Below are 19,364 nucleotides of genomic sequence, written 5' to 3'. Positions count from 1 at the left end.
AATGGAATATTGAAGCAAAGTATTAAACAGGGTCTCAAAGGGGGGGTCCCTGGAGCCCCGGAGCCCAGAAATTTCTGCTTTGGAGCCCGGAGCCCGATCATTTTACTGACTGGAGCCCTGATCTTTTTTTGGCTGTGGAGCACGGAGCCCAAAGAAATTTTCCGCGGAGCCCAGAGCCCAGCGTTTTGAAATTTGATCATTCGCGATCCCAAATTGCATTTTTCTTGGTTTATGACTGCATTTTGTTTGTTTGTGTGTGTTAATGAAAACTTTGTTATTATTGAACTTAGTGATCAGTTCAAGTTAAATGTTTAATCCACTTTTTAATAGTTGGAGATATGATTACCGGCTTCTTGGGTTTAAGCAATTTCCGAAAAAAAAATTCTGCACAGAAAAAAAAAAAGGCTGAAATAATCGTTCAAGTGGAGCCATGGGGTAAAATAAAAGTTCAGAAATATAAAAATGTTCTTACTCACCGGTTTCTACTGTTAATGTTTTCATCCTGCAGCATTTAAATTTTTCAATGCAGTAAATTTCGTCGCAACTACTTTTGTAGATGCCGGTCATGTAATATCCCGCCCGTTGACATTCGCTCCAACCGCCATTGTCGAATGAAGTGCCAACATCTTCGTCATAACATTCGTCATAATCATCTTCCAGTTGATTTTGTGGTCGGCAACACTGTCCTTCTTCAATGTTATGCAGATTTCCTCCGTCTGATTTCCTGAGGCCGTTCAAGAAATAACCGCCAGGGCATAAAGCCCAGACATTACTCCTGTAAAGCACAAAAAATAATCGAAAACTTTCACGTAAGTGATCAGTACAAAGGATCAATCAGGTTCTTCCCTCAGAAACTCCCTGTTAAAAAATACCATTTGACGTCATTAATTCTGATGTATAAATTGGGTATTCGTCTTGTCAGTTTCTTAAATGTACATAATCCTAGACTGCGAACAGTCTCTCTTAACAAAGAGTATAATTCAGTGTTAGAGTTTGGGTCTCGATTCTCTGTCCTGAAAAAGGGTCAGGGTTAACGAATGTTTGAGGCACGGTGACACCTATCCTGAATTTACTAGAGTTCCTCTCCCCACGGGAGGGAGGTTGTAGGGATTATTATTATTTTAAAAGCTCACCCGTCTAACGTAATCCGCCAGTTTGCATTATTACATACTGCAGGCTGGTTAGCAAATGCTTCTTCCGAGGCTTGGCAGCACCTTCCATACTCGATACGTCCAACTCGTTCATCTCCCTCTTTTCGGTCATTTCTCCACAATCCCTTGAGGTAAGTGTTCGTCTGTGGGCACTTAGACCACCCAGCCCTGTCAAGACTCTCCACCCAATCAGCTTTGTCACACTGGCTTTCGTCAGTAGCTAGTGGAAAGAAATTCAGGAGCAAAACGTTTTCAGTGATGTTTTGTTTCTATATTTAACTTTCCGTGTCTTTCTTTGTTTATTTCTTAGTACTATATTTTTTCGTTTTACTGTAAAGAATGGAGGGGTAGGGGGTAGGGAGTTGAAGCACCCTCCAGTCCTTCCCCCTGCGCGTGGTTTGTGTCGTAATCTAGACATATAATCAGGCAACCAGTTGTCACTGTTTTGCCTTCATGTTCTGCAGGTCGCAACACTCGCGATACAACGTAAACAGCGGATTTCCGCGAAGGCCAAACCCAAAAAGGCTGAGATAGCTGATAAATTTCATTTCCGCCTTTTTAATCGGGCGGGCCAAAACGCCCGATTCGTAAATTACCGGGCGTAAACGTCGTGGTCGATAGTCTCCTGTCGGCCAAAAACGACGGGGATAGCCTGGGCCTGCTGCAAAACGGCTACGGGTCACGAATATTGCACGAATATATCGGTTTCATTTCAGTTTTGTCAGTAAATCGTTGCAGGCACACTCGGTCGACTTTTGGGGAAACCTGCAATCAGCCCCCACCCCCCTTTTTGATGCGGCGGGAGGACAGAGAAAAAGACTAAGAGCAAGTACTGATATTTACCATTGTGAAACTGCACTTGTTTTTAACTGAATTTCTTTTCTTATACTTTTGAACTTATAAGGATCAAGATTTGTGCGAATTTGTGAAGGAAATGCTTTCTTCCGACTTGAAATGCCCCACGCACTTTTATAAACTTTATAATTTCTAGCTGCCAAGGGCCACTTAGCCTCGTTTCTATGCAACTTCCGGTTTTCCGTTGATTCGGTGTATTCTAAAAAAAATATTTAAAAAAATTGACCCCGACCTCGACCCCGGCCCCTGCCCCGATCCCGGCCCCGAGTCGGCGTTTTACCGACACCCCTAAAAAGTATATTTAAAAACATTGAACCCGACCCCGGCCCCGAGTCGCCGTTTTACCGACATCAAAAAAGTAAGGGTAGAACAAGAACTGCAGCTGTGCGCAGTTAATAAAAAGAGAAAGTGCAGAACATGAACTGCGCGCGCAGTTAAAAAAGTAGGGGTAGAACAAGCTTTATTCCGATTTGGAAAGTTTTTCAAATCTGTAAGCATTAACCAAAGCGTTCAACCGCCGTTCATTCGTTTCCCGTGGAGTCGTCCAACTGCACAACATCGGTCAATAGGCATGAATAGATTGTGCTAGTTAATTCAGGAAAAGTTGCTTCACAATATACCCAAAAGTTGCTCTAAAGTTGCTCAAATATCAAAAAGTTGCCACCAAAATTTAGAAAAGTTTTTTGCTTTCTAGAGTCGTTTTGTTTTAGATAAATACGTAAAACGTGTTTGTTTGTTTGTTGCCATTTAAACATTTTCATTAAATATTCTTACAATCATTAAAAGAGGCAAAAAAGCCATTGTTATGCTGTGTGCTGCTCACAAGTATTTTGATAAAAAAATTAAAAGAAATTTAAAAAAATAGAATAAAAAAAAACGGTTTTGATAAAACCAGTCTTAATAAAATCCTTCGAAATGAAACGACCTTTAATGGTTTGGATCGGTTTTATATCAATTTGTTGCTCAAAAGTTGCCAAGGAAGGCAAAAGTTGCCCTAGGTTGCTGGTACTACAAAAAGTTGCTCAAAACGCTAAAAGTTGCTCAAAAGTTGCCGAGCACAATCTATTTATGCCTATCGGTCAAACACTTTCATACAGATTTCGATAATTTCTCGAATATTTCACTGTCTTCTTCAAGCTAACAAACCCAGTTAAATACTTCGAAAGGTGGACGATGCTTGGCGTATTATTTCTCACTGAAGATTTGTAATTAAGCTGAACTTTTTCGTTTTGTTATGGCCCCGCGAGTTTGAAAAACTTTGCCGGCAACTCTGATTTGGACTATGAACTCTGATCACAAGCGCGAGTCACACCAATGCGTGACGTCATCTATGCGTCTGTACTCTAATAGATCATAAGTAAGAACCAATCAAAATGCGCGTAGAATTCAGGTTATTATATAATTGTAGATAGCTAACGAGGCGCGTCGCCTCGTTGGCTATCTACTATGTTTGCAGTTCATGGTATATGGACTTTATATAAACTGATATACCATGGCCTGTAATCCAATCAAAATTCATGAATTTCAATATGGCTAGGATTTGATCTTCAGGTAATCTCTAAACATCAAAAAGAAAAGACCAGTTGGTATTTCCCAAAGATAGAAGCGGTCGGTTACAAAAGCTTTTGACTAATTCAGAGTTTAAGTGCCAATTAAAACGGAGTTTTACTATTGTGGTAAAAGTGTCGTAAAATTGTGGTAAAAATAATAATAATTAAAAATGTCGTTTTATCGATTTAATGGAAATGATGTCGAAATTTTGGAAATCCGTGTTCTTATTGGTATATCCTCCATGTCTTCATGTGATTTAAGGAGGAATAAAATCCTTTCAACTGCAGGCGAGTTTAAGAGGAGTAAGTTGCAATTTAAACGTTTTATGCTCTTCATCAATTTTTTCATTTAGCGAAAGCAAACTAAAAAACATCGACGGACATTTTAAAGATTGAATCGAACAATGACGGTTACATTTTTGGTGCTTTAAAAAATCAATTAACTATACTCTAATTTGCAATCTAATTTGCTTACCGTGAGTACGACTTTGACTTGAAAAGTAGACAAAGCCCATCAGAACTAATAAACACCAGCGATCCATAATGGTCTCCTTGGGTTAAATCAAAATTAACTGGAAATGTTTCTTTACCATAGCCAGGAAGTTCTTCTTAAATTATTCAAAGCATCAGTTCGAGGGTGCAAGTGACTGAAGAGAATTCATCAACCTGTTATTATCCGGTTTGCTCATTTACCATAACTGGTACGATTCAGAACTAAAACATTGAAATCCTGCAAGGAACATGTTACTTAATTTTCTGTCAAGAGGTGATTGATGGGTTGTCACATACAGTGTTTAAATATTTAAGTATTGCAAAAGAACGAAAACGGCTCCAATATTTTATATTTTTCTTTTTTGTAGAGATGTTTCGAAAGAGAAAAAATGGCATCGCAATTTGCTAAAAATGTTTTCCTAAAAATTACCATTAACAATAACTGTTGCCATTGGTTTTTATGTATTTGATATCAAATCTTTCTATTGTCATAGAATGTTCATTTCACGCAGGGTTTGGTTTTCTTATGAACTGTATCACCCCTAATAAATAGGCAAACTGGTCAGTGGCAGGTTGATATATTCATGATTCTGTTTTGGCTGCTGTTAGCTTTCTAACCGAGGCTAGTCAAGGGCGAGAACTGGAGTATCTAATCGCTATATGATTACTTTTTCTTATTTTTCTGTTCAACGATTACTGGGTATCTTGAATTCGTTATTCCTTCCCGTAAGTCACAGTGAAGTTTTAAAAATCTAAGGATTAGAAGGTCGGAGTTCATCAAATTATGCCCTTCAGTTTAGCACCCTTAAATACTCGAAAACAGACGCGAAAAATTCGTCCAAATAACAAGAACAACAACAACAAAAATAGAAAAAGGTATTACAAAATAATGTTAATAACGTTAAATGTGATCCGGTAGTGTGTATTCTTATTAAAGTTTCGTTTAATTACCAATCATAATATTTGAGTTATCACTTTCGAGAGCTTAACAACAAAGTAAAAGGCTAGTTAGTGTTCCCCAACGGTGGTGGCGGGAGTTTTTAAAAGTGACAATTCAAACGGGGATTCACCATCGTTGTCGTGGTTACAAAAGAGAGCTTCGACTGTATATCGTTCTCGCTTCTGTAAGTATGTTATATGTGAATGGATTTACTGGAAACAATGTCGAATTTTTGGAAATCTGTGTTCGTATTGGGACCTATTGGCAGATCGGAGATATAAAGGACGAAAAATCCTTTCAAGTGCGGGCGAGTTTAAGAAGAGGAATTGATATTTAAGCGCGTTTTATGCTCTTTATCGTACAATTTTTCTTCATTAAGCGAAAAAAAGACGGACATTTTAAAGAGTGAAACAAACAATGCGGGTTATTTTTTGATATTTTAAAACATCGGTCAAATTAAATCTAATTTAAATTAAATCCAATTTAATTTGCTTACCGTGAGTTAGACTTTGACATGAAAAGTAGACGAAGCTCATCAGAACTAATAAACACCAACGATCCATAATGGTCTCCCTGGGTTGTTATGTTAAGATTAACTGAAAATGTTTCTTTAACCATAGCCAAGAAGTTCTTCTTTAATTATTCAAAGCCTCAGTAGAGGTTTTACTGAAAATGACTCACGCTATTAATTTACGGACTCTCGCTACAACGGAATTACGGACACTGTCGTGGTACCAACATCACAGTTTTTATTGTTTAGACTCTAGATAAAGCGGACACCATGAACTTCTCATATAAGTTTTAAAACGTAAGATTGCAGTCTTTTAAGATTGCGATCACTTCTCCACTTATTTTCAGATTGCAGTCTGTTGCTCGTCATTTGTCAAAACACACTTCAAAGGCTACTGGAATATTAATGTTTATTTTGCATCGATTCCTTCAGTAACGGTACAAAACACTCACTAAGGAACTCACTAGGGAACTTACTGGGCTCAGAAGGGAACTCAATAGGGAACTCACTAGCAGAACTCAAAAGGGATCACTAGGGAGCTAAATAGGGAGCTCAAAAAGGAACTCACTAAGGAACTCCAAAAGAGAACTCACTAGGGACCTCACTAAGAAACTCACTAATAGGGAACTCACTACTAGGGAACTCAGCAGGGAACTCACTACTAGAGAACTCACTAAGGAACTCACTACTTGGGAACTCACTAAGGAACTCACTACTAGGGAACTCACTACTAGGGAACTCACTAGGGAACTCACTAAGAAACTCACTACTAGGGAACTCACTAAGGAACTCACTACTAGGGAACTCAGAAGGGAACTCACTAGGGAAAACACTACTAGGCAACTCACTAGGGAACTCAGAAAGGAACTCACTGGGGACTGACTCAAGAGGGTACTCACTAAGGAACTCACCAGGGAACTTAAGAGGGTACTCACTAAAAAACTCCACAGGGAACTCAAAATTAAAGGGAACTCACTAGCGAATTTAATAAGGAACTCACTACTAGGGAACTCAGAAGTGAACTCACTAGGGAAATCACTAAGGAACTCAACTCACTAGGGAACTCCCTTTAGAGACTTTATAATAGATCGGTCAGTGAGTTATGGTAAAACAATAAGACAGCTCGTTCTCGGTTTCTATCGACTTGAATAGTTGGTACAAAAGACTATGCCATTTCCCTTTAGCTTGGCCTTTTCGAATTCCCTTCAGACTCTTTATCAAGCCCGCATCCTCCATTCCCAACGACTTCTTAACAGTTCCACCATAAGCCGTCGTTATCTATATTATATAACGTATGATAACGGCACTTGTTTTCCTCGCACTCCGCTATTATGTATCAGTCAATTCAAAGCGAGATCATCCCCCCGCGGGCATTTGACCACTACTGAGGCCCAAATTGTGGGAACAGAACCCGCGGATGGTCGGGCATTGACCGTCGACAAAATGTGTCATAAAAAAACGCGAGGGAGCTCAAGGGCATGAAGTTAGTATTTGATTATGTTAATGTAAAGTAGTTTCAACGTATCTTTTCCTGTTAAAATTGGCTGATATATAGGGCATGAGTATCCGTTTAGACCAAGTTTCAACAAGAAAAGTAATTCACAACAAGAAGCTACTGAGTAGCTTAAAACCGGGTGGTTAATGTTTACCCACTCTTTTGGATAACAAGAAAGCCTAAGGCTTTTAGACGAACCCAGTAGCGTTTATATTTCCTTTTGTTGCTGTTCAACAAGAAGTGTGTTATGCTGAAGCGAGACATGCGATATACAATACTCGGCCGTCAGTACTGATTAAAGGTCCAAAGCACTTTGATCACTTTTGAAGACTTTGAAGGTGAAGATATGAGAGTTGTTTTCGTTTTACTTCAGTTTAAAACTCATAAAATATAACGTGACTCTTTCATTTATATCTCGTACTGGTCATTTCTAACTTAGCAGCAATTCTATTTTGCACTGTGGTCTAAGTGATGATTTATTGTTGAGTTAAACACATGGAAAACGCGTATAACGCACGTAATTTTAATCCCTCAAGTGACAAGTAATTTAAAACATTTCCTCCGTCCTATTCCCCTTCCCCCATTGAGCCAATTTCAAGTGGGTGATGAAAGATGACCAGTTTTAAGCCAATCAACGTTCACGACCTTCAATGCCCTACCGACAAAAAAATACTACAACAACAACAAAACAAGAAGCTACTTAGTAGCTCAAAACCGGGTGGTTAATGTTTAACCACTCTTTTAGCTAACAAAATAGCCTAAGGCTTTTAGACGTATACCCAGCAGCGTTTTATTTCCTTTTGTTGCTGTTCAACAACAAGTGCGTTATGTTGAAGCGTGACATGCGATATACGATACTCGGCCGTCAGTATTAAAGGTCAAAGGCACTTTGATCGCTTTTGAAGACTTTGAAGGTAGAGATATCAGAGTTGTTTTCGTTCTACTTTTAAAACGCATAATATATAACTTGACTCTTTCAATTATATGTCGTACTGGTCATTTCTAACTGAGCAGCAATTCTATTTTGCTCTGTGGTCTAAGCGATGATTTATTGTTGAGTTAAACACACAAAAAACGCGTATAACGCACGTAATTTAAATCCCTCAAGTGGCAAGTAATTTAAAACATTTCCTCCGTCCCATTCTCCTTCCTCCACTGAGGCAATTTCAAGTGGGCGATGAAAGATGACCTGTTTAAGCCAATCAACATGCGTGACCTTCAATGCCCTACCGACAAAAAAACTAAAAAAAAAACCGAAGGTAGATTATGAACCGGGGGGGGCACCAGACCCCCACCCGGTTAAAAAAACCGAAGGTAGATTATGAACCGGGGGGCACCAGACCCCCACCCGGTTAAAGAGTATTTCCAGTTTGTCACCCATCCAAGTAGCACGGCCCCACCAACTGGGGCTTTAAACTTCGGCGATCGGACGAGAACCGGTGCTTTCTTCGTTGTATCAGTCTCAGACGAGACAAAGGGTTACAAGAGCCATTCAAAAACAGATAAAGAAATACCTAGTTTAAATGAATTTTTTGAAAAATTCAGCACTTTCTTTGCAAACACTGAGCTTAACTTTTGTTATTAGCTTATTTACGGGTTGAATTGTTTTGTCACTTAGATCCAAAGAAGTAATTTCTTTGCAAAATCGAGCCATAGCGAGTATTTGGCAAAACATTATAAAGTAAATTTAACTCAGCCTGACAAAGTCCCAGTTTGCTCTTGTTTTACTTCCATCATTAAAGTGAAAGCTTGGAGCACACTGCTCAGCGAGTTGTGATTTCGTGACAGCGCGTGGAAGACTCGCACGCATCTCGCGCGTGGTCCGTGGCTCTTTCCGGACTGCTAACATCGTGAACGGAAACTCGTGTTGCACGGGAATCATCCCGGTTTCAATACAAAAATAAGCGATAAGAATCAACGTTTCGCTCTCTAGCAAACCTCCAAATCAGTTTGATAAGAAAGTTTATAATATTTTTTTTTCGATTAAATCTAAATTTACTGACTACAGAGGACATCTCGCGCCTGAAAACAAGCGGAATATGACCGGAAACGCGTCTTCAAACGGGATGTGTGTGGGTGAGCATGTGAAAGAAGCGGAAGCTAGTGCTCGTAAGGGAAAAAACCCTGATTTTAAAACTATTTGTTTAGCAATATTATTGAAATGATGTTTTATTTAATCCTTCAATCAGTCAAAAGGATCTGGGTTAGGTTAAATTTAAAAAAAAGTTTTTTAAGCCGATTCGTTTTTTATTGTCTAAATTTTCGGTGACATCTGTTTACCTTCATCAGAGGTAGTAGTTAATTGGTTAGGTTAAATTGATAGCTGTGAATTGGTCAAAAGACCGTTTCAATTCTGGCTATCAGATGGGAGATACCGCGCTTCTTATAACCTGATAGATCTGAGACCTACAAAATTTTCTGATAGCTGCGACATTTTAACTGATAACTGAGATTTTAGAACCCACATCCAATACCTCCGGAGACATGGTCACGAAAGGCAATATCGTACAGCCAGTATGCATAATTTGCATGATTTGGGATTACCCTAGTAGAAACGGTATGCATCAACTGTACGGTATAACCAGAAACGCGCGCCTAACACTTCTACTTATGTCTCGTTTGAGTCGTTAAATGTTGTGTTTTTGCCCGGAAATTTAGTTTTATTTACGTCAAGCCGCCGGAAAAAAAACGCGTGTGGTCCGCGTGATTGCATAAGAATTTCCGGTTTACAACGAAACGAAACTCATACAAATAACAATCGGTTTGCCAAAGATGCAAGTAAAGCTCACTTGATTAATTTTTCGTACCTGTGTGTCGGAGCCAACTGCTTTGTTAAGAGAAAACCGAATACAGAATGAAGAAATCAACTCTCGGGAACTGTTGTAACTTTCAGAGACTTCAGAAGTCACACAACTGGTAAGTTTAAAACATACATGACTTATGCACTTGATATTTCGGTTTGACGAAAGAAAATTGAGACTTTTCTATGACTCGCGCCTGATGGTCGATTATTAAAGTTAAAGCCTGTAGAGTTAATTGTCCAAGTGATGTTATCTATCCCGTAAACAACATCTAACAATTAGTGCTAAATAGTCGAAAGTAAACAAACATTAAATTGCTCGCAAGGTTCTTCAAGCTGTTGTCAAGTTGCGAAATCCCAATTCTGCTTTGAAGACCAAATCTGTTCGAATTGCTTTCGTTCAGCACGTACCAAATATATTTCTCTGGATCGGGTCTCCTACTTTCTCGAAACATCTGAAAAAATTGATTTTGTAATGAAGTTGTTGAGAGGGAAAAGTCCCGAAAAGTTTTGTTGACGTTGCATCTTTCATGCTCTGGTGACTTTGCGGAGAAATCAGCTAAGTTGAACGTAGCGCCAGATTAAAAACATGAAAGGTAAATAAGACGTTCATGATATCTATTAGAAAGTAAGTTCCTGTTGCCCATCGCTGACAAAGTTTTCAATTTCACTTGACGTTTTTTTTTTATGGCAATCCTGTTTTCAAAGGCGGTCTTACTGAAATTTGGTGTTTTTTTTTTTGTAAATGACTTTGTGAGATTTTACGACGTATTTATAAAGAGTTTCATGTATGTCAACTTAAGAAATTTTTTGACAGTTTTTAAAAATTGTTGAACTCCGAGATGATAATTTGCACTAAAATGAATAGTTTTGGATGTTTTATACATGCATTTAAAGTTGGATTACTATGGTGTGAATACGTTTCGAGACACATCGGATGTTATATGGGGACACTTGTCTCCCTCCTCGCTTTCTAGGCTTAAAAGAGTTGTAGCGTTACACGAGCCAACTACGAGCCCGAGTCAATCTCGAGTCACCAGTCAAGCTCGAGTCAAGCCAATTTTTTTTTGTTTTTAGTAGGAAAATGTATAGCACTATATAGTGTAAGAAAAAATAATTCCACTGAAGGATAACAAAGGCATGACTTCCCTTTTCATACACAAGAATATTTTCCAAACGTTCGACTACGTAGTCGGCGTGATCGATTGTCGGCGAACAAGCAACTTGTTCGATGCTCAAGTTTTCGAAAACAAAAATGAGCCTTTTTCATTTGAGGAATTTCAACATCGAAAACAAAACATCAAGAGGTTTCTGAATAAAGCAAGAACGGCGGATTTGAATTAAGATGGCCTGTTTGTCAAAATATGTAGTTGATAAGATCTATTTTGGACAGGACGAAATGAACAACTTTCTATCACCAAATTTAAAATTTACGTGTTTTACGTGTTCATAAAATTTGTACTTTTCAGCGTTTATAACTGTGAAAATATAACTAATATAGGCTGAATTCCGTGCAAAAAATCGGAAGCAATGGATAAATCATCGTAAAATAGAAAACTTTTAACAAGTGCTTGTCTGTTGCATCCTTCTATTTTCGTGATCTTTCCTTTTTGGGAAGAATATTTTCCATTAGGCCATCCCAATAAAATGTTTCGTTTCCCATCGCCCCGTCTCTTGTGATGGTGGTCGGTCGGGCAAAAAAAAAAAAGAATGAACACTTGAACGGTTCTGGCTTCCAGAAAAGGCCGGGCTGCTAAGTTAGAAAGCCTGATTACAAAGTCAACTCGAAAAAGGTGGTCTTTTCTTTCATTATTCCTTAACAGTCTTCAAATAACGTAGTATCGATGACAAAGACACATCATACCAATTGTTGTTAATAAAACAAGATCGCGTGCTTGTAAATTGAAGTACTTGCTTCTTTGACTAGTGAATCTGGATTGTTTTTTTACTTTTCGAAAAAAAAAAAAATGGGTCGGTCGGGCGATGGGAAACGAAACATTTTATTGGGATGGCCTTAAACGTTCTGGATTTCGCGGGGCGATCGATCGGCGATGCCTGAACGAGTCAGTGAAGTCGACAGTTTTTAAACGATTCCTAGCATTTAAAGAGGTTTTTGATGGCAGCAAGAACGGGAGATTTAAATAAACACAGCCGTATAAAGCCGTAGAAATATGTTTATGCAGTCGAGTGAGTCGGTGATAAAATATTTGGACACGACGAAATAAACAACAGCGCTGGATCAAGAAGAATCAAGGTTAGCCTGCTGTAAACTGTTTATAAGACAATATTTATTCCTATTTTTTTGCTATGATAAATATTGATATAATTTTTTTTACAAAAAGAAAACATTTTTGGCTTGACTTGAGGCTGACTTGTGACTCGAGGTTGACTCGGGCTCGCGGCCGGCTCGTGTAACGCTACAACTCGGCTAAAATTAAAAGGGTTAAACGTCGTTAGGACTCCTAAATAGTTTCTGAGATTCTATTACATATATAGTGACGAATAGACACGATATACACTACAGTATACACTGACCTTGTAATTAAGCAAGAAAACATGCTTCATAAATGAGCAAGTTTAATGTGACTTTTTCTTACAGCTAGGGTCACTCAAGATCGATGGAGTATTCACCGGAACAATTAAGTTACTTCCGAATATGTTACGTGGCATTTAACTTGGTTCCAGAAGGACTGCGAAAGATCTTTAGACAAGAATGGAATTTCCGTTACACGGCAACTTCTCATGGGAAATGGAAAGAAGCGCCTAAGAACGGCCTTGACTTCTACAACAACGAGGGAAAAAAGAGTCGCTCGAAAAATTGTCGATATCTGACGACAATACAGAATGGAAACACGGCAGAGTGGGACTGTAGTTGTTTGTTCTTCGCGATCCTATTCTCAGATAGCATTGGCACAACCCTTAGTGCAGTGATCAGGAAAGAAGTCGATGATCTTCGTCAATTCCGAAATGACATTGCACACATTTGCGAGGCCAAGCTCTCAGATGCGGATTTTCAGAATTACATGGCAAGAGTGTTACAGTCCTTTAATTCTTTGGGCCTTCCCATTAATGACATTGAAAATGTCAGAAACCAAAGAAGCTTCCCAACGGCAGAGGTAGAAAGCTTGAAGAAACAAGTTGATGATCTCAAAACCGAGCTGGACCAAACAAAATTTGACCTGGAAACAATAAAATCTGACCTGTGCTCTGCAAAAGAAGAAAACTCCTCTCTCTCTGAGGAAGTCAACTCCAAACTTGAGTCTTTCTGTTCTCTGGCACTTTCACCGCCACATGAAATTATCAGGCGTTCCAAAGACATTCAAAGGATCACAAAGAAGATGGAAGAGCTTTGCGATTGCAATATTGGGGCAGTTAGTACGATTTTTCTGTCAGGGAGTCCTGGATGTGGTAAAAGTCAACTTGCTGGTCAAATTGGACAAGAGTTCTTTAGCACAAGATCATTGAGTGAAGATCTGACATTTGTTGCCACTCTGAATGCCGAAAGCATTGAAACACTTGCTGACTCTTACCTTACTCTCGGTAAACAATTAGGAATCACAGAGTACACCTTGACTGCACTTGAAACCTCGAAAAGAGAGAAGCCGAGCGAAACAATTCAGCACCTCAAGCGCTTGATTTTACCTAAGACTCAAAAGTTTTCAAGGTGGTTGATAATTGCTGATAACGTGCATGCGTTAAGCTTAGTACATGGGTGTCTGCCTCAAACTGGCAGTACGGAATGGGGCCACGGGCTAGTGCTCATTACCACTCAAGATAGCACTTCAATTCCTCCAAATTCTTCTCACACTTACCATGAGTCATTCAGTAAAGGAATGCAGCTAAATGACGCACTAGAGTTGTTGCATCAAGTGTCGCAAACTGCTGATCAAGCAAAAGCAGAAGATGTTGCTAAAGCCCTTGAGTACCAGCCACTGGCTTTAGCAGCAGCTGGTTATTACGTCAAAACTGTTGTAGAGAACGGGTCACCAAGCTTTAGTTGGACAGAATACCTGAAAGGACTAAGACAAGGCCATCGAGAAGTGAGTGACCACCTTCTCGCGAGTCAGAATTTGGGTTATTCCAAAACAATGACAACTGCCGTAAAAATGGCTTTAGAAAGAGCTGTGGAAGCCGATGAAGTTTTTCATCATCTGTTCTTCTTTCTTTCTCTTTGCTCGTCTGAATTACTACCACTTGAAGCTGCTGTAAAATACGTCAAAGCTCGAACGACAGGCCAGCCAGAGGAGCTAATAAAGGCAAGAATTTTGAAATCTTCTTTGATTCTCATCTCAGCTGAAGAAGAGGAAGAAGTCACATTTTTGCGTTTACATAACATTGTGCACGAAGTGCTGAAACAAGAAGCGATTTGTATTCTGGATTTAACAGAGAGAACCGAGAACATGGCAACAGCAATAAAGATTTTTGAATCATTCCTTCAATCAGAACATGAAAACATCGAAAGAAAAGGAAAAACCTGTGCTCTTTTACGGAAACTGACGTCTCACTGCAAAGCTCTTCTGGCGGAAATAACTATCACTTCGTCAGATGGTATTTTCCAAGAGGAGATGATGTCCTTCATAACTGTTCACAAACTGATTCAGTGGCTCTGCTCATTTGCCATAGCATGTAACAAAATCTCTGATTTACCACAAGCTAAAGAACTCTTTTACAAGGCGTTAGCGATACAGAAAAAGATTTTCGGCGAGGATCATGCTGATGTAGCAACAAGCTATAATGACTTGGGAGCGGTGTACACGGACATTGGAGAATACAATCAAGCTAAAGAATTCCACGCAAAGGCACTGGCGATTCGGAAAAAGATTTTCGGTGAGGAGCATGCTCATGTAGCAACAAGTTATAGCAACTTGGGAGAGGTGCACAGGAACATTGGAGAATACAATGAAGCCAAAGAACTATACGAGAAGGCACTGAAAATCAACAAAAGTATTTTCGGTGATGAGAATGCCGACATAGCAGCAAGTTACAGCAACTTGGGACTGGCCTACGCAGACATTGGAGACTACCACAAAGCCAGAAAACTCCACGAGAGGGCACTGATGATTCGCAAAAAGATTTTCGGTGAAGAACATGCTGATGTAGCAACAATTTACAACAACTTGGGAGCAGTGTACACCAACATTGGCGAATACAATAAGGCCAAAGAACTCCACGAGAAGGCACTGTTGATTCGTACAAAGATTTTCGGCGAAGAGCACGCAGATGTGGCAACAAGTTACAACAATTTGGCATTAGTGTACCAAGACATTGGAGAATATGATCAAGCCAAGGAACTCCTCGAAAAGGCGCTTACAATTTGTAGGAAGATTTTCGGAGAAGAGCATGCTCATGTTGCAATATGTTATAGCAACTTGGGACAACTGTACGCGAATATTGGAGAATACAATCAAGCTAAAGAAGTCTTTGAGAAGGCGCTGATGATTTATCAAACGATTTTTGGCGAAGTGCACACTCACGTGGCGACAAGCTATAAGGATTTGGGAGCAGTGCATTGCAACATTGGTGAATACAATCAAGCTAAAGAACTCTACGGGAAGGCTTTGATGACTTTTAAACAGATTTTCGGCGAAGAGCATGACGATGTAGCAACAAGTTACAACAATTTGGCATTAGTGTACCAAGACATTGGAGAATATGATCAAGCCAAAAAACTCCTCGAGAAGGCGCTGTCAATCTGTAAAAAGATTTACGGTGAAGAGCATGCTAATGCAGCAATATGTTATAGCAACTTGGGACAACTGTACGCGAATACTGGAGAATACAATCAAGCCATAGAACTTCTCGAGAAAGCACTGATGATTTATAAAAGGATTTTCGGCGAAGTGCACATTCATGTAGCGACCAGCTATAAGGATTTGGGAGCAGTGCATTGCAACATTGGAGAATACAATCAAGCCAAAGAGCTCTACGGGAAGGCTTTGATGATTACTAAACAGATTTTTGGTGAAGAGCATGACGATGTAGCAACAATTTATAACAACTTAGGAGCCGTTTACGATAGCATTGGAAATCACAATCAAGCCGAGGAACTCTATCAGAAGGCAATGGCAATTAAGAGGAAGATTTACGTTGAGGATAAAGCTGCCGTAGCAACTGGCTCAACGAACATCTCTCGACCATTGAAGCTTTGTTGTTGTGTTCTATTTTAATTCTGGAGCATAAGAAAGCGTATTTTTTTTATTATTTCAGTCCACTATTCAAACCAAATGATTGAGCAATTCTTACGCAATCATTTTTACAATCAAGCCAAAGGACTCCACGAGGAGACACTAAGCATTTGTAAAAAAAAATCTCGGTCAGGAGCATGTTAATGTAGCAACCAGGTTAAAGCTCATTGGACTAGTGTAATTGTTTTGACAGATGGAAAATCAAATTCTCGCATCTTATTCTCGGGAAATTCCTAAAGAAATGTTTACAAGTAGTTAGCAGAATTTTTATGTTGGCATCTTTGATTCAAGTATCAAATTAAATTCAAGCGCTATCTTCCCTGGAGTCCATGGAATAAAAAGGATAATGGCATTCGTTTGCAAAGTACAATCTTTTTCAATAAACAACATTCAAATTTTTAAAGCCACTGGGCCGAATAGTCTTTCTTCTTTCGACACAGGCCCTCTGGGAATACGATTATTGTCTGTACTTTAGGAACAGAGTACATGTTATACCAAAAAAACATGAAACATAAGAAAGGAAAAGGTTTTCCATTTGAAAGAAAAACATACTTCGTAAGACTCTGCTACACGAGGCAATTTTCTTTGCAACTTATAATAAAGGCGAAAACGACTCAGGTTGTGTGAAAAAAAAAACATTGCAAATTGCAGGAGGGGTGCCACATGTTCGTGCCATTTTCCACGACTACTTGCAAACGCCCAATAAAATTGGTCAGCTCGACTTCATCTTTAAGAAATAAAAAACACACCCGAGTGCATTGTTGGGTTATATGAGCACGCTGGGATTTTTCAGAACACGAGAGAAGTGCATAGAGAAGCACGAAGCGCAGTGTTCGGGTGTTCTTAATAATCCTTGAGTGCCAATATAACTCAACAGTTCATAAATATTAAAGAATTTATAAAATATTAAAGAAATTACGCGCTTAAACTCGTGACGTCAGCCGCGTGCATTATAATTCGATAAAGCATGAGCGTGATGTAAGCCGGGTGCTTTATGGAGCTATAATGAAGTCAAACTGACCAATCATAGCGCGCTCAATTCCTCAGACATTTTATAAAGCCCCATAAAGCGCGGGGCTTACGTCACAAGTGCTTTATCGAATTATAATGCACGCGACTTACCTTCCCGTCACGAGTTTGAGCACGCGTAATTTCTTTTAACATTTTATAAAAGAATTGAGAAACTTTCTGCTCGTGCATTATCTAAGCACTTGGGAATTTTTAAGAATACTCAGCAAGAAGCCCGGCTGCACCTGTGCTTCTCTATGCACTTCTCTCATGTTCTTGAAAAATTCCGCGTGGTTATATAACTCAACAATGACTCGGATGCGTTTTTTATTTCTTTATTCAAACTAAACGCTAAAAGGAGCGACAATCGACCGTTCGTCCGATCTGAGTTCCTAAAAATTTTCAAGTTTCAACCCCTTGAATTTGTGTAAAGTTCGGAAGTATTTTTCACCAAATTATTTTTCGTAGCATGTCATATCTAATAAAGTCGGATTTTTTTCTACTCGATTCAATTCTTAGATTGGAGTCCTGCGTGGAATCCTGCGTAAAGACTCAAAGAAAGTGCTCTCAAAACACATCAAACAAAGCAAGATTAGAAATATTAAAACAGTTGCAATTTTATTGTATATATAGTTTAGACTTTCCCTGAGTCGTTACATAATGACAACTACTTGGGATTAATTATATAACGAAAGGCCCACGCTTTGAAATGAAACCAGGTCAGACGTAGACAAAAACTCATAGAGCTACTTGCGTCTTCATTTTCAAAGTCCGGCTATGTTCCCACTGTTGTGGCGTGGCCATTGTTCAAAGTATCATTTGCTTGTTGTTCATCTTGTTCTTGGTCAGCCCTGATTTGTTCTTGTTCAGCATTAACTATGACTCCAATTCGTCTTGATCCAAATATCCGCCGCTCAAGTTCTTCTGCCTGTGTAATACTTTTTCGTGATAACAACTGAATGAAAGCTACGCGAAAATATCTTATTCTGACAACGTAAATCAACGGATTAAACAATGAGTTCAGTACTGGAAATATAGTAACAAGAGAAATAACGATCACTCTTACATCGTCTGGGATTCTGTCCGCAAGAGAATTAAGAATAATAACACAAATATTTCCAGGAATAAAACATAGGAAAATTGTGAATAGTATGATAATTGTCGTATAAAAAGCTTTTCTGTTTTTAAGCATCTTTTCTTTCGCTTCTAAGGAAACTTGATTGGAAGCAATTTGTTTCTCGTTGCGACGCACTTCCTTGTATATAACAGCATTAAAGTATAACATGGCCGGGATCGAGATAAACAGAATAACAGAAACTATTAAGATTGACAAAAATGTTTTCCCTGTCTTCCTGAGGTACTCAATGGGAAGAGCAATCCCAACAACCCACGCCACAGAAGCAGCGATGATGAGGCGAGCTTTAGTGACCTGATTCTCGTATGCAAATGTATGTTTTATGGCTATATAACGCTCTGTACTCATAAGGAATAACTGAAATAGAGATGCCAGCACACATCTTATGCTAACAGCCATTGAAACGTCGGTCAGTGTGCAAAACTGTTCGTTTTGAGTCTCACCTTTGATCATTAAAATGTAGCTGGCGATTTGCAGCGGCTGAACTGCAAGTCCAACTATGAGATCAGTGGTGGCTAAACAGGCAAGAGCTGTGTTAGATTTGGTGCGAAGCTGCGGTTTGGATTTCACTGCCACCATCACTAGCGTGTTAAGCAGAATGATGAGAGGACAGGTTATAATGTAAACGGCTGTTCTGACGATGTACACAGTGTAAACACCAGACGAAATATTTGCGGGATCAATAGAAGGGAGAAACGCAAGGCCACAAGTAACCAAGGTCGTGTTGGCTGTTGTGCGATTCATCTTAAGTTTGCTGCAAGATTGCCAGAGTCGTCTAGAGAGTCTTCGTTTCTCCACAAGAAGTAGCTGCGTTGACTGCCAATTCCCTGGCTTTTATGTTCACTTAAATCAGTCTGTGATTGTCTAACTGGCCAGAATTTTTAAGCAGGTGGACAGTGTGGTAAAGGGGTTATGCAAGACGTGTGATTTGAGCAAAACTTAGCGCGTGACAGTACACGTGAAAAGAGCTCAAAATCTGCCCGTGGTCCGTGAAATTGCCCGGCAAGTGCAGTGAATTGCGCGGCAAGTAACAGGTGGACAGTGTGATAAAGGCCCGGGGATAAAGGGGTTATGCAAGACGTGTGATTTGAGCAAAACTTAGCGCGTGATAGTACACGTGAAAACCCGCGGAATTGTTTGGCAAGTGCAGTATGACGCGTGATCTTGTGAGTTCATGAAAACCAAAGATAAATTACGTACTCATCAGAAGTTCATAAGCAGCTTGTGGTATTCATTTACGGT

General features: G+C 39.3%; 3 protein-coding genes across 3 annotated transcripts in view; 1 reads left to right on the top strand and 2 right to left on the bottom strand.

Annotated features, from left to right (window-relative positions):
• Positions 1 to 4,098, bottom strand: part of LOC144629619 (uncharacterized) — a 30,209-nt gene extending 26,111 nt beyond the window's left edge. The window contains exons 1-3 of the mRNA XM_078487855.1: positions 4,032 to 4,098; positions 1,134 to 1,371; positions 477 to 775 (exon numbers count right to left, since the gene is read on the bottom strand). Coding sequence (XP_078343981.1) covers positions 477 to 775; positions 1,134 to 1,371; positions 4,032 to 4,098 — 604 coding nt within the window. The remainder of the gene's footprint in view (positions 1 to 476; positions 776 to 1,133; positions 1,372 to 4,031) is intronic.
• A 5,647-nt stretch (positions 4,099 to 9,745) lies between these two features.
• Positions 9,746 to 16,470, top strand: LOC144630658 (uncharacterized). The gene is made up of 2 exons (XM_078489023.1): positions 9,746 to 9,910; positions 12,394 to 16,470. The coding sequence occupies exon 2, from the start codon at positions 12,413 to 12,415 to the stop codon at positions 15,959 to 15,961; it is 3,549 nt and encodes a 1,182-aa protein (XP_078345149.1). The 5' UTR covers positions 9,746 to 9,910; positions 12,394 to 12,412; the 3' UTR covers positions 15,962 to 16,470.
• A 1,292-nt stretch (positions 16,471 to 17,762) lies between these two features.
• On the bottom strand, positions 17,763 to 18,866 carry LOC144629618 (beta-2 adrenergic receptor-like). The gene has a single exon (XM_078487854.1). The coding sequence runs from the start codon at positions 18,864 to 18,866 to the stop codon at positions 17,763 to 17,765; it is 1,104 nt and encodes a 367-aa protein (XP_078343980.1).
• Positions 18,867 to 19,364: the final 498 nt, after the last annotated feature.

This window comes from Oculina patagonica, chromosome 11 (genome assembly GCF_052425735.1).
Source record: "Oculina patagonica isolate OP01 chromosome 11, crgOcupat, whole genome shotgun sequence".
Classification (NCBI taxonomy): Eukaryota; Metazoa; Cnidaria; class Anthozoa; order Scleractinia; family Oculinidae; genus Oculina; species Oculina patagonica.
The sequence above is the reverse complement of the archived record's forward strand: the minus strand, read 5'-3'. Positions and strand labels throughout refer to the sequence as shown.